The sequence below is a fragment of the Ornithodoros turicata genome, chromosome 2, assembly GCF_037126465.1.
Source record: "Ornithodoros turicata isolate Travis chromosome 2, ASM3712646v1, whole genome shotgun sequence".
Taxonomy (NCBI): Eukaryota; Metazoa; Arthropoda; class Arachnida; order Ixodida; family Argasidae; genus Ornithodoros; species Ornithodoros turicata.
Window position 1 is genome coordinate 89,328,528 of NC_088202.1, and position 15,098 is coordinate 89,343,625.

A 15,098-nucleotide genomic window follows, 5' to 3' on the forward strand; every position below is an offset into this window, starting at 1 on the left:
CGCGTTCGCTGAACATATGCGGCTGTACCACCCGAATGACAAGTGCTACAGGTGTACCCAATGCCACGTCGGATTTTCGTACCTATGCGCTTATTGAACACATTGTCGTGAATGTCGTGCCATGGAATCTAACAGCGCACCAACTATGTTGTCGTTGTCGCGACCTTCATCTGCAGCCCCTGTTATTTCTGAGCCATCTGCAGAGCACACGCTCAACCTCGCATATGTGACGCTCAACGCACAAATGGAACAACTGAGCCGTGAATTAGAAGGAAGACATAGAGTAACTAAAACTGCAATTGATTCGGTTGCCAATGCAGTTAGTGCGTGCCATGGTCCAGAGCCAAGGTATTGAAAGCGATCTGAGGGAGTTCGAGAACAATTCCTCTCGCTTGAAACATTACAGGCGGCCTTTTCGTGGAGCCGGTGAAGGTTAGCATAGGAGATGGCAAGGAAGCCTATGTTGTTCCCCTCCTGCGACTCCTGTCGCATTTAATGTTGCATCCTGACTTTTACGAGTCGTGTGTATCTGAAACGCACTTGTCGGAGGAGGGGATACTTTCAGATTTCCGGGATGGTCTCCGCTCAATGGCTCGTGGCACAAAGTCACAAAGTTTGTTTGTTTTTTTTCGGAACTTAGTGTGTTCTCCCTGCAGGTGCCGAAATTGAAGTGGACCGCGGGATTACCAGAGCTCAGCCAGTGTACCGACCAATGCTTCAGGGAGTACGTATGGATGTAAAAAGGGAGGTAAAACCAAGACGCCTACTGCAAGACGAAATCATACGGTACCTGGAGGAAGTCGCGGCTGAATTTTTGTGTTCTGCTTTTGAGAATAGTACCGGTGTATAATGTAATATATTCTCCTATAGTGTCAATGGCCTGATTACTACGGGATCAAGTGCATCAAGAAGGTGGCAGTACGTCACCCTCGGTGAAGCAATAACGGAGGCTTACCCAGACGTGACGTTTCCGAGAGGAAAGTCAGGCATCAAGAGTGGCAAAACGCCCATGGGTGAGGATGACGTCTTCACTTAACGGCGTAGCGATTTTTTTTTTCTTTGTGAAGATAACGACATGTGCATGGCTGATACTTCCCTTGCCTGTATCTTTCTTTGACATACTTTATTACACCGTTTCTCCAACGCCATTCGCATGCAACGAACTTTATAGTACAATAAAATAATTATGAAAAACCCCTTAATGGTAAAGGGGTAAGAAACAAAACTCCCACATACCCAGCTGCTTTTGGCCAGTTGTTAGGCATGCTGCGAATACATGTTGTGGGTGACAACGAATTCCCGAAGCCTTCCTTTGGTTCCTTTCAACAGCTGCGAAGCCTTCGGCTTTTGCAGCTGTTGAAATCGTTAAAGGTCAAATAAAGAGCGGTTCAATATTTAGATCGCCTTTTGTCTTTGTCCGCATGTACTGCAACGCGTTGGTCACCTTCGCGTATGTTACAGATGCACACTTCGGCGAGTCCGTATTACCACCACCACCTCTACCGATACTAAAGCGTAAACGCACAATACATGATGCGCGTCGTGCATTTTGCTGTGCGTCCGATACGTCACGTGCGGATTATGTCACCACAAACATGTTCGTCTCCGTTGTGTGTGGACTGTATACTTCTTAGACAACTGTAACCCCTAGACAGGCGTACCTGTTAGACGGGCGGACCTGTTAGACGGTCGTACCTGTTAGATACTCTTTAGACGGCTGTACCCTCTAGACGGCTGTACCCTTTAGACGGCTTTACCCTTTAGACGGCTTTACCCTTTAGATGGCTTTACCCTTTAGACGGCAGTACCTCTTATAAATGCTGTACCTTTTAGGCGCTTTCGTACCGCATAAAATAAATGGTACGCTTTTGCAAAAATGTACCTTATAAAATGGGGTTTTAAGAGGTACAGGTTTTAGAGTGTAGTACTTGTTGAGACCCGAACTCCTGAAACAACCCACATGTACTGACTCGCTTGGTAGTCAAGCTGATAATGCTGATAAATTTGTTCTTGGCAGGACATTTTTCAAGTTCTAATTAGAATCACTCTGTAACGATCCACCCCAGGACCTATCACTCGCATGGAAATTCGATCGGAGTTAAGTAAACTTCCTCAGAGTACAACTTACTCGAAGAAAGTATAAATAAAATACAGATAGTATAAATAAATTACACATATATATATATATATAAATAAATACAGTTACAGATACACGTTTTAGAGAATAGTTGGTTGCAGTAATTAGTTACACAAGAAGTAATTACTTACAGTAACTTAATCCATTGAGATTAGTTGCTTTACAGCTCTGGTGACGCTCCTTCTGTTCACGACGCTATCCCTCGCCAGTACTCGCGTTCGCACAGGCACGCACCATCAAATCAGTCGACGTCGTGAGGTCGTCCTGTATAAGACAATTCGTAGTTACAGGCGACAGAATTTCATGCCGGAACGCATTGGAATGTCGATTGTTTTGTACTGTCTTCATGCTTTCAATGAGAAGACGTGTACACAGTGCTTGTAGTTCAATTCCAAAGTAAAGGTTGAGCGGTCAGGTCGGTTTTGTGGACAGCAAAGTATCTATACTATTTTTCTTCCTATTTTTCTCTCTCGCTGGCTGTGTGCAACCCGCAGTGCAACCGAAGATTGACTTCAGAAATTGTAATACGAGAGTATTATTTCTGAGCAGCAATTGTCAAAGAAGTGCACAAGATAGAGTGGTATGTTACCATAATTCAACCAATGCTGACAGCATCGCTTGTAACGCTGGTAGTCTAATATTGACCGTGCCTACTCCGAGGAAATTCGTGCCGTTTTGGGGCCTCTTTTAGGGCCTTACTAGGCGCCTAAAACGGGGTTTTTTAGTGCCTTAAAGTCCGCTCTCTAGTTATTGGTGTACTATCTACATGATGTCCATGTGCTCATGCGAGATTGGTGGTGGTGGTGGTTGGTAAAATAACAAGGGGAGGTTGAATTCGCGCAAGCGAATTCTGCTACCCCCCCAAAAAGAGAAAGACGGTACACTCCAAAGCAGAAAAGAAAAAGAAAGGATCATGCGAGATTCTTTTCTACAGTCTGCACGCATTATTGCTTAACAGGGTATCGGCGCAGCTTCTCTGTCGTAGCTAATGCATGTCGTATGTAAGTAATGTCAGTCATGCTAATGGTATGCGACCTGAGCAGTGTATATGGAGAATAGCAGCATACGTGCTGGTGAAAATAGCTCGAAGCTTAGTGACAAATGACAGTATTGAAGGCGAACGCAATATCATTTTAAGTTATCTCCTTTGGCTCCAATATTAGCACGTCGCTACGAGCTGCGTAGTTATTTTTTTTTTTCTTTTTAATTCAAAAGGCGTACACTAGCTCACACTCTTCCGAAACATTTCCGAAAAAAAAAAGGGTTCGGTAATAAGGTAATTTGAGTAGATCTCCACGTAAGGTGTTTCAGTCTAAAGGGTTCGGTGCACCACAACTTGACAAATGCAGTTCAGGGAATGTGAGTGTCATTTGTACAGCCTACGTTATTCGCGCCGCTTGATGAGAAATCGTTTTTATGTGAACCAATGCTATTAGGAGGTGCAATTTCTAAAACGACAATCATGAAAGCACACATCTGTAACAATTCTGCGTATGTCTTCTGCAGCTCTAACTGTAAGCGCGCCGGGACACGTGCGTGCGTGCGTGTGGCACAACGTCTTTAGACCGGCACCACTGGAAGCCATTCGTTGTCGATCATCGCGAACTACCGTTGCGGCTTGAAAGTGGTCCACCTCAGAATGAGCGTAACACGCAAGAACTTGCACGACTTTCTCTCCATTAAGGAAAAAAGACAGAAGTGAACTCTCTCTTTCGTCGCAGACCAGTTTCCAGTTCTCTCCGGTCGCAAGAGGTGGCGTTGTAAGCTGCTTTGTTGTCGACCAATGCGAACATTTTCCTCCCATCATCGACCGAATCTACCACGTGCTTCAACAGCTCCTGAGGCGGCAGCAATGAGTGCGCTAACCCTGACGGACCCAGTCGATATGTCGGCCGCACCCGCGGCTCTAGCGCCCAACACTTAGAAAAGGATCGTGGCAAGCGCCGATACCTCACCTAGGAAGACCTACGAAGGCTGTGTTTGTGTGCGCAGTGGTGTACGTTGAGTTTACATCGACGTTATCGCTTGGATTTCCGTGGAAAGTGCAATGGGACGACCACCCTCGATGATGCGCGTTGGCACGTTGCTGCTGGTGACGACAATCTTGTGCTTGGGAGAAGCCCAGGATGCGGTTACTGCGTTACCCTCCGAAACATCTGCACCAGGAGGAAATGGTAATTTCTAATTGATTGCTGTAACTTGCGTGTTGTGGGCGGCAGGGGGGATGCGTGGGGGGAGGGTGTGCGTGCATTGACGTACGGTACGCACGCACGTGCAAAGTGAAAAATTGTAGGAGCGATTTCTAACACTTAGAGAATAGGAGTGTAAGGGGCATTTAGAGTACTGCTGAGCGTCATAAGCGGAAACAATTAAGGCGAATTATAGCCTTGCTCGAAAAAGAAACAAGAAGAAGAAGCCGAAGATAGCTGCACGTAGTGAATGAGTTTATCAGTACTCAGACGTCGCCATACCAGCACTGGACAGTGCTGGTATGGCGAGGTTTGAGAACTTATATCCACGCTAGATCCATTGCGCAAAGCCCCAAGATACACGGGGGATACGTGTCTCACGTTCGTCAGTGCTTTTCTTGAACAGCCTAAGAGTGCATACAAGGGACTGGCGCCAACAAGGCAGCCTTGGTCTCTTGTATGCACTCTCAGGTTGTTCAGTTGTGTCACGAATTCGCCAAAATTTTCATTGTTATTGTTTTTCTCCTTTAGCTCATTATATCTGTCTCTGGCGTCGGGTACTGCAAAATGTGTCAGTTGATTAGTATGGCTGTAATGAAAGTCACGGGACCGGCCCCAGTCTTCAAGTGCACTATAGCTATAATTTGCGTGCTGTTTGGTGGTAAAGTGCTCGCTGAGCAGTGAATGTAAACTCTCATGCTTAATATGCACTTAACAAGATCAGGGTCGACTTCTCTCCGGTTTTCCTATCCGAAAAGTGTAACATCTGAAACGCATATAGTACATGGAAACGACGTTTGACAACGAACATGCCCAGTGTTCATGGAGAACGAACACGATATCATCAAGTTTGACAAAGGTTGTTATTGTAAAATATCCACGTACTTCAAACGTAACTCATATTGATTAAGATAGATAAGACTGACAGAATTAGAACGTGGAGAAGTACAAGGCGTGCGTTCGACCGAATTTCCTGCAAGACGGGATTCAAGTCAGTATACGGATTACCAGCAAACGTTCACCATTTCTGAGCTCCTTTTACATGGGTACAAAGGTGCGTCAAGTCCGGGATAGCTGTAGAACACTCAAGGAGTGACACTGAATCTTTAGATAGCTTCAGTATCATTTTATGTGTGTTTTGTTTGTTTACGATAACGAAAAGTATGGGGGGGGGAATATGTTTATTAAGAAAAAGAAAGGAAAGGTCAGCCAGACGAAGGTCGGCTTGCTATTCCAAACAAAAAAAGGCCAAAGGACAAAGTATGGGGCCTTTGCTACGGCCTTGGCGTTGGCGACTTTACACTACAGGACTAGGGACGGTGAACGATAAACACAGGACGCATATAACTGTGACATTTCAACAGTTAGACGTGCCCTGTTTTATTGTTCACCGTCCCCGTATAGTGTAAAGTCGCCACAGTCAATCAGTTTTGCTTGTTTTACAGTTGTGAAGCTAGGACCGCGAACACTCTTAAAAGCGCTAAGGTAAACTTTTTTCGAATAGTACGAGTACTCCTTTGGAAACGGACTCTGTACAACATACGGGAGCCAATGGGAATGGTATAGTTAAATGTCGATGACGGTGGACGTCAACAAGACCATCTGCACGATGCGCTCAAATGTGCGCTCAAATGTGCGCTGCAGCAATGCAGGCACATACTCTGTCTTTGGATGCTGTCAGTCCTTGAACGCACATTATCGGACACTAACTATAGACAAGAACCCCGATCTTGAACTTTCATAGAGCGATACTTATCGTTATATTTAAAGTTCGCGCGCTCCAAAGCCGCTTTGGTTGGATCGCGCAACTGCTTGTGGTGAATCACGTCGAGACTGGGAGGTACCCCGGTTCGAATCCCGGTGCCGGCTGTGCTATCTGTGGGTTTTCCTTCGACGCTGTCAGATATATGTCGGCACAGTTCCCTTAGAAGCCGGCGCATGACGCACATTCCCCCAGAGCGGTAATCGTGACGTTGCCCACCTCTGTGAGGCCGATAACGGCGGTCTCTTTCAGTACTGCTACCACCACCATGGGCCGAAGTGATGCATTTAACGGGCGTTATGGGATACCGACAAGTTGAAAATCGGGCCCCAGGGGCCCTATTCTCGTCAAAGTAATCGACCACGATCACTTCGTGACCCGCATGTCATTGGTCGTTACGTGAAGAAGGCGTGAAGGACAGAGATCAAGAACGCGCCCTCAACCAATAGTCGAGCACTTGATCCTGCACTCTTCATGATTTATCTACTTTATCGGGAAGATCGCAGGATCAAGAGCTCGGCTATTGGTTGAGGGCGTGTGACATTCATTTCTGTTATTCATGCCTTCTTCACGCACGACCAATGAAAGGCAAAGCACAAAGTAATCGAGGTCGATTACTTTGACGAGAAGAGGACCCCTGATCGCATTTTTTTTTCGAAAAATACAAATCATGATTGGACGCTCAGACATATGTTAGCACAGTTCCCTTAGAAGTCGGCCCAGGACGCACACTCCCCAGGGCGTCGGTCATGACGTTGTCCATACATCTGTGAGGCCGACAACGGCGAGCCCTTTCACCATCACCACCATGATTGGACGCACTGCAGCAAGAAGACAATGGCTTAGAATGAAGTAAACAGAGCTACTGCAGGCTCTCAACTCAGGTTTAATCATAGGCAACAACTTCTTAAATACAAGGTTCACACGGAACCCTCAAGAACATTGACAATCACCCCCCCCCCACACACACACACACATACACACACATGGCCGTAAAAAGATAAACAGAAGAAACAGAAGGAAGTCTATACAAGGTACCGAGGTCGTCAACACATGAGGTTATGTAGTTGGTTGCCAGGTTGCACGCAACAACTGGTCTACTAGCTGAGAGTCTCCAGTAGTCCTGTTCACTTCATTCTGAGTCCTTGTCTTCTTGCTGCAGAGCGCCAAATTATGAGTTGGTACCAACTACCTCGAATTGTTCTTATAGTGGAAGAATACAAAGAAAGAATCCACAGGAAAAGTCATGGAAACGTAGAGACACCTTGGGTGTCTTCGAATAATACGACTAATTATGCAAGAGCTGAAGTAAATCCTTCCTGTTGGATAAGAGAATGGCACGAAGGAGCGCAATAAGTAATCTGATATGAGATACTTTCCTATTTCTACCTTTCTGTCCTTTCATTACTTCCGGCACTTAAGCGAACCCGCTGTGCAGCCTCTCCATATGCAGCTATTGAGACGATGAGTATATAGCTCCGAAAAAGGCCGGCTTTGACTGTGTTGACACAGGACGGCGGCGAAGTCCGCTCGCTTGATGTCAGAAATTTTTCAGTTCCACTATTTGCTTTGAATAGGTGCTGTTCTGGCCAAGGCCGACACAATCACCGTTGCTGCACCACTGCCTCATTTGCTCCAATACCTTCTTGTGTCTGCTCTGAGAGATCCTGTTTGTTTATAATGACCGAAGGATTTGAGTTGATATTCTGAGATCGTGACATACCGTACGGGAGATCTGGGTACAGATGTAACATATGGAAACGCCAATGTCGAAAACGGCTACTTTGATTAGTGAACTAAGCGAGACGAGCTGTGGTGCCACGAAGAGCTGAATGCATGTTGACGACCGGCCTCAATGCATCACGTGGTAACACGTGTGCCTACTTGTCCCAAAATTGTGGGCACGAGCCTTGCCTAGTATGCTAGCAATTTTGTGGCATGATACAAATTACACAGGCGCGGAGTCCTTCATGAGGGACATTAAGAACGGTGAGCGGACATTCCGCGCCGTTAAAGAGAGGTTTGGGCAAATTTCGTCCCTATATACCGAGTACTGCGGTCGTTTATGATCGTCCTTGTCTCGCCACATAAAGCCACAATTTATCATCTTCATTATCATCGCACTCCAGAGGGCCAACGTCACTAACAACACCTTATTTTACTATACCCTTGACAGTCGTATAATTGGAGGCTTTTAGTTACTGCACTGTATTCCGTCTATGTCATTTTAATTTTGTCCACCTCAACTTACTTCCACCGCTATGAATGCTGTTGGTAGAGGAATAGTTAGAAAAACAACTTTCTGTTCGAAATATCCCCCGACGTAGAGATTGCGATTTCGTTTCACCCCTATCGACAATTCCAGAAGTAAAACAGTAGTAAAAGCCTCAGTAGTGGAAGCGCCGGTATTTCGACCAGAGGCTGCTGTTCTACGAGGCGGACATGGACCAGATGCCCAGTATAGAACAGTCTCCGTTCGTAATATGAGCGGCTAGGGATCTCAGACTTTCGCTATGACCCACCTACACCGAACCGTTTCCTATTTCTTTCTTTCTTTTTTTTTCTTTGTTGATTTCTCGGTAAAAGAAAACGAAGACGCGCAACAATAATATTTCTAGTCGCTCCATGACGACGACCTCATTTCCCTCGCAACTTCATGGGAATAGCATAAGAAAACAGGGTACATATACTTTCAAGCGGAGCTAGGGGCCTTATCTGACGGCATCGGTAAAACTGCATTCACACTCGGCTGAAGAGGTTGTATAATGGTATCAGCTAGATGGATGGCCATAATTGAGACCAGATTTACAAGTAGGGTAAGTCAGCCCATATTTGTGTGGCGACATGCTGCAGGTGCCGCAGGGTATAGACTCTGGATAATTTCGGTCGCCTGAGGTTGTTTACCTATTCGTTATCTGTTACAAGGAGTTAGGCAAGGTTCGTCCACCTCTTGAGTAACTCACACCACTGTCGTAGATGCTTTCCTGACATTCCTCAGGACGCTTTCTTTGCGCTTATTTAGTTTTTGTGTTAGCGCAGCGAAACAACTGTGGCTATGAGCACCGTACAGATATGGACAGGTGGAGAGAGGACAGCAGGAAGGAGTGGGGCACGGGGGGGGGGGGTTAGTATGCGTCCTGGGCTGATTTCAGGGGGAACTATGCCGACATTCGTCTGGAAAGTCTTCGGGAAACCCAGAGGAAACCTCAGACAGCACAGCCAGTGGTAGGATTCGAACCCACCACCTCCCAGTCTTCAGCACGACCTTGGCTACGACCACCGAGCGGGACGCCTTAACCCGCTCGGCTATGCTGCTGGTTTTCTGAACGCTTAGCTTTCGCCCGCGCGCTATATGAAATGCAGTTCGACGATATGAGCAAAAGAGCGCAATGATACAACAACAACAACTACTACATGAATGACGATGGATGAGGTGATTCACCGCAATAATTGCGCAATAATACGAGCCCTCATACACCGCCCAAAGTCTACAACGCGTGTGTATCTTGATGTTAGCGTCCTCTTGGGATTCGTTCGTTTTCGTTCGCGTGTCAATGGAATTCCTGTCATGGATAATGTGGTTGCTTTCGCTATGCTAAGGTACGTGGACGCGCGGATAAATTTCGTTATTCGCGTGATGCATAGCCTACGTTGTGGTGTGCACGTGGTCATCATGCTGGATTGTTACGTAACATTAGACATTGGTATATTGCAATAAAAGCAGACATTGCTATAAAAGCAGAAAAATATATGCATCACAACTGCCGCTGAAGTGCCAGCACGGGGCAACCAATCTGCGCCTGGCACATGCATTCCTCAGAAGTGAAACTTTCTTACGAGCTGGTTCCAAAAGGTGCACATGTAGCGCTCCATGAACTCTCACCCTTCCGGCGCTAAACGGCACTACATACCTGGTGGATCACATAAAAAATTACTTGATGACTTCCGTCTTAAAAGATCAATAGAGGTAAGGTACCATAAGAGTTACGGTTCAGACTCATGCGAACGAATAGCACACAATACTTTTGACGAGAACGACAGGGATGACTTTCGTGCTTAACTTCCTCAATTTGTTCCGACTTGGCCAATATGGTATGTAATAAAGTAGTTTTTCTTTAGTCGTGCACTCTAAACAAGGGAGTAATTTTACTCCTTGTTAGAACTAAATGTCTTTGCTCTAAAAATAGTCCCTTTCGGGAGTAATTGCACGGGAGTAAATGAATGTCACTGCGGGGAGACTGCATTTCACGCTCTGTTCTAAGAGTCCCAGGTACATAATTCGTGTGCATGCATAAAAATACATTGAATCAGACCGCCAACCGTGATATATCGAGTGATATAAAATCCTGCAAAATACATAAAGTACAATTTGCGAAGGAAGAAGAGCTAACTGTTTCTTACTCTGTGTGGGTAGAAAATTTCGAAGTAGGCTGAGTCATACAGCCTTATGCCATCAAATTGACCAAGAGCACATACTTACGTAGACTGTTGCATTCGAAGACCATCAGCGAAGTTATGACAGTTTGCAGTCCTGGGGAGTGAATGTCGGGATCAGGGGACTAAAATGGGGAGTACTTGGGGGGAGTCTAGGGAACTAGAAGCTGCAATTACTCCCCATTTTACTCCTTTTTTCTTAGAGTGTGCTTGAGAACGATCCTCTCTGTATCCTCTCGTGTATCCCGCGTCCTTCACAATGGACGTGTTCTCCTCTTTCTACTGAGGTGGTATACGACGTGCAACGACGTACCTACCGTAATAACGGATGGTCAGACTAAAGTTTTGGTCGGATGGATAACTCGAGTGATAAATAGCAGATGAATAGTAGGAAACACCCACGACACCCACTGGAAACAGTTTCACGTGCCACAAAGTGACCCGAATGCTTCAGCTCTGCGCTTGAGTTGATCAGTTCTACTTTCTTCGAAAATTAGTGTCACATGTGGTCACACGTCTGTCGGCCTCCTTCATGGTCAACGAGTACACAGGAACACGCAAAAGAGGATACATACAAATACAAATAGATATACACACAAATACACGGATATATGGTAGTCAGGGTTGTCGTTTCAGACACGTTGACGACACAAATGTGTAAAAAAGGATAAGTCATATCCTATCACCACTCAGGTACACAGAAAGAGGGGGGATGGGGAGCGAAAAGGGGGGTCGTGACGTCCGTGATTGTGTGACCAGCTGCTCCACGACTCCTGGTGCTGAAGCGGAACACTAATCACATTCTGAAGACCTTGTAAGTCTTAAAAGACAATTGCCACCTCAGGTTTCGACTGCTCCCATCACCCTATCTGAATCAACAGCGGTCGTACAGATATTTGAACATCGAAACTTTCTAAAATCGTTAAAGGATCGGATAAATATCGGATAAATATTCTTCGCACGCGGACGTCTATGCTAGTTGCGGCAAGTTAAGCATGCCAGCAGCGCATAAAAATATAACGACACAGAGAAGAGAGACAAACAATACCGCTCCGAACTATCTTTCAAGTGCATGGGGACATCTTTCTTCATGTGTCTCTCTTCTCCGTATCCTTGTATTTTTGTGTGTGCCAACAACCCCAATTCAGAGCAACTAGTTGCCGAAAGGTTTCCAATACCGAGGCAGAGAAATACTTAGACCAGAAAAAAAGAGGACCATCATTATACCAACAGATCAGGAGTTTACCAGTTTTTATTCAAGATACGTTGGCGTTTCTACAGCGCCGTACTACGCACTATTGCAGTTGTCGCCATGCCAGTTTCCATCGTGAGGCTTTCCGTAATATCGAGCTCCACGTGTATCGAGCGAATAAATCAATGTTAGGTTTCCTTGGAGAGCCACAGTAACGCAGGACTCCTTCGACTCCTGTCGCCACGTGGTGGTCTTCATAAACGACGTGCCATGTTATGCAGGATGGATGCATGTTGACGGGGGGAGGGGGGGGGGGGGAGGCTGCCTTCGTTAGAGAGGTATGCGGGTTTGGGGGCATCGAATTTACTTCTGTAACTTTCGTGATGTTAACTGCTGTGTTAATGAGTCGGTGACCTTCACTGGCAAGTTGCAGCACCAGCTGGACAGTTATGAAACAGTAGCTGAATAACCTCCCGCGGACGGAGTTGACGGCGGCTGCTTGCTGATCCGGCGTGTTTGAGAGAAACTGCCGAAACCGGTGGAGAAGACGTCGAAGGATGCTCTGCAGATTTCTTGGCTCTCGGGCACGCTGTGCTGTGCAACGCTAGAACGTTACGTGAAATGTCTTAAGTTAGCTGCGCAAACGAAAGGAAATACATTAAGTACCAGCTTGTACAGCAGCCCTTGCGAAATCCCAGAGTAAGGAAGATACCATTTCATAGAGACCAGCCGCAGCAAATCTCACGGCTAATCGTAGGGGTAGGTGACTGATGCAGTATATGCCAAGCCCCAACAATATAAATAGAACTATAGGATCACAGAATATCGATTAGCTTCGAGGACTTCAGAAACTACACGCATTGCAGGCACTTGGTGACGCGCATGCCAGCACCCAAGCACTTTCCTTGTGCTGAAGGTCATGTTGTCTTAGAGGGCCAACGACAATTCCAAGGCTCGACAATGCTTGTTATAGACACACAAACAATTTTGTCATATACTATACTGGCGCGGATCGGTTCCTTCAGCCTAGTTCGGTGTTCATTCCTTAATGGACATTTACAGCGGCACATGCTGTGATGGTCTGCAGGAAAGTGCACGAGGTAAAGTCTGGCAGTAGAGCAGAACATCCTTCGTTGTATCTGAAGAACTTCTACAGATTAAAACTCAGTATAAAAATGTAAAGGCGCGATAATGCATAATCAACTTTTTGCTTCAGATACTGAGCATATTACATGTTAATGACAGTCCCGGGCTTTGACCAGAAGTCAAGGTTTTTTTTCTCTTTATTAAGACTATTACCTGTGAGTATAGTTATTCAGCTGGACACGGCGTCTGCTCGTTGGTGGTAGCCAAGGTCGTGCTGAAGACTGGGAGGTGGTGGGTTCGAATCCTAACACCGGCAGTGCTGTCTGAGGTTTTCTCCGGGTTTTCCGGTAGACATTCCAGACGAATGTCGGCACAGTTCCCCCTGAAGTCTGCCCAGGACGCATTCTAATACCCCTGTCCCCCACTCTTTCCTGCTAACCTCTCCATCTGTACACATCTGTACGCCGCTGGTAGCCACAGTTGCTTCTTGGCGCTAACGTGGAATATACAAAGAAGAAAAGAAAAACGGTTATTCAGCTAAGGGCTTTACGGTTGCATGTTCAATTCCGGCGTTTCCACTCTTTCTTCGTTGTGTCTGCACTGCTCTGTGTTTCTTGGCCCGCAGGCCAACATCGTCATTGCTTGATCTCACCAAATGAAAATACTTTGAGTGAGCCTTTACGCATGCGCGAAAGCCAGACAGAATAACGTAATCTTTTACTCGGCTATTTTTAAATGTGTGCGAACGATACGGTGCCATGAAACAAACTCTAGAATCAATATTTTGTGTGATGTTAGTAGTTAGATAACGGACAAAGGATACTACTACTTGCAACCTGGTTACTTCGATATCCACGAAAATCACTTCCCCGTCATCAGCCTACATTCTTGATGCCACATTCACCTGACCCGGAACTTCAGAAGTCAACCTTTACAGTTTTCGTCCCTGAACGCTGTCCAGACGGAATGAGTGAACTGGTCTGAGGCGACTTCTCACCATTGAACATAACATTCTTATAACGCGAAAAATAATCACGTTAAATGCTTTCGAATTGTACACTCTGCGGCCAGTGCTGGCCAGCGACAATGAAATTTAACAACTGATTTATTGAACAATGAAACTTACTTAACAATGAAATTTAATTCACTATATTTCCAAGAGAAAGTACGCCAGTGCAGCCTCGTAATGGACTTGCTGAGTCTCCAGGATTTGTAACGATCTATACAGGAGAACGGTTAATATCGGTAAAACTGATACATGTGGATAATGTTTCTAGAAGGCAGTCTCCGCGCGCGCGCGTGCGAAATCGCTGCGAGACCGACCTATAGGGCGCGACACTGTCACCTCTCTAGTGTGGTAACACGTGGGCCGATGTTCGGAGTTAACGGTTCTTTTCCGTAATTTTGGTGTATATTCACTGGAAGATCACTTGTGCCACGATGGTACGGTACTGTTCGGTTCCCCAATGCTCCACCTACAGCACTGAAGGCGGAATAAACGTGTAAAAGCAGACGACGCGTCCACACTACGGTAGTTCTCATTTCTCCGCCAGCGCGCCGACACCCTTCGATCTCGGCGCGAGTAAAGCAAAAACGTAGAGTACGTTTCAAGGAGAGTGATACGGTGAAGAGCGTAATGCAAGAGCATGACGGCAAAGTGTAACAACAAACACTCTCCACAATAAGCTACCATTTCTAGCCGTCTGCTTCATGTAGCCCCGATAATCTTTGTACGCCGAAGGGAAACTGAACCGCTTTAGGTGACACCCACGGAATCTCAGGCATCCCGTGGTTCACAATCACGGAACTAGTCTGAAACGATAGGTAATGTATTTGCCTATGAACAAGTAAAACTTTGTACTTCTAGATGATACCATGCGTGCGTTACAGTACAACACGTTGACGCAGGTGACATGCGTTCTCTGCTCAGAGGAACATGTATAGTAAGTGCGTCACCACGCCGACGAAGTTCAAGATCGCATTCACCACCTAATTTTAGGCGAACCGTTTTACACACTGACTGATATTGAATCCCTCTTATATGTCGACACGAGTACCCGTGGTCGAGCGCCCCGTTGAAGATCCGCCATGGCGAACAGTAATGCGTATCAGTAAGGAGTGCCCAATCTATTGGCAACGTACGTAGTTGGAATCACACCCAAAGTTGTCCTAAACCAATCATGTGCATTACAGATACCACGGCCAACAGGTTTTGAAGATTACATTTGGCATGGCGTTGTCGCTTATCGAACCAAACACGTATTGTAGTTCTTGCCGTCATTTCAGGTATGACCAAAG

General features: G+C 46.1%; 1 protein-coding gene across 2 annotated transcripts in view; it reads left to right on the plus strand.

The window, feature by feature from the left end:
- The first annotated feature begins 3,935 nt into the window (after positions 1-3,935).
- Positions 3,936-15,098, plus strand: part of LOC135385724 (mucin-2-like) — a 289,375-nt gene continuing 278,212 nt past the window's right edge. For both annotated transcript variants that reach the window (XM_064615202.1, XM_064615204.1), the window contains exon 1: positions 3,936-4,311. In XM_064615202.1, coding sequence (XP_064471272.1) covers positions 4,185-4,311 — 127 coding nt within the window. In that variant the 5' untranslated portion in view covers positions 3,936-4,184. The remainder of the gene's footprint in view (positions 4,312-15,098) is intronic.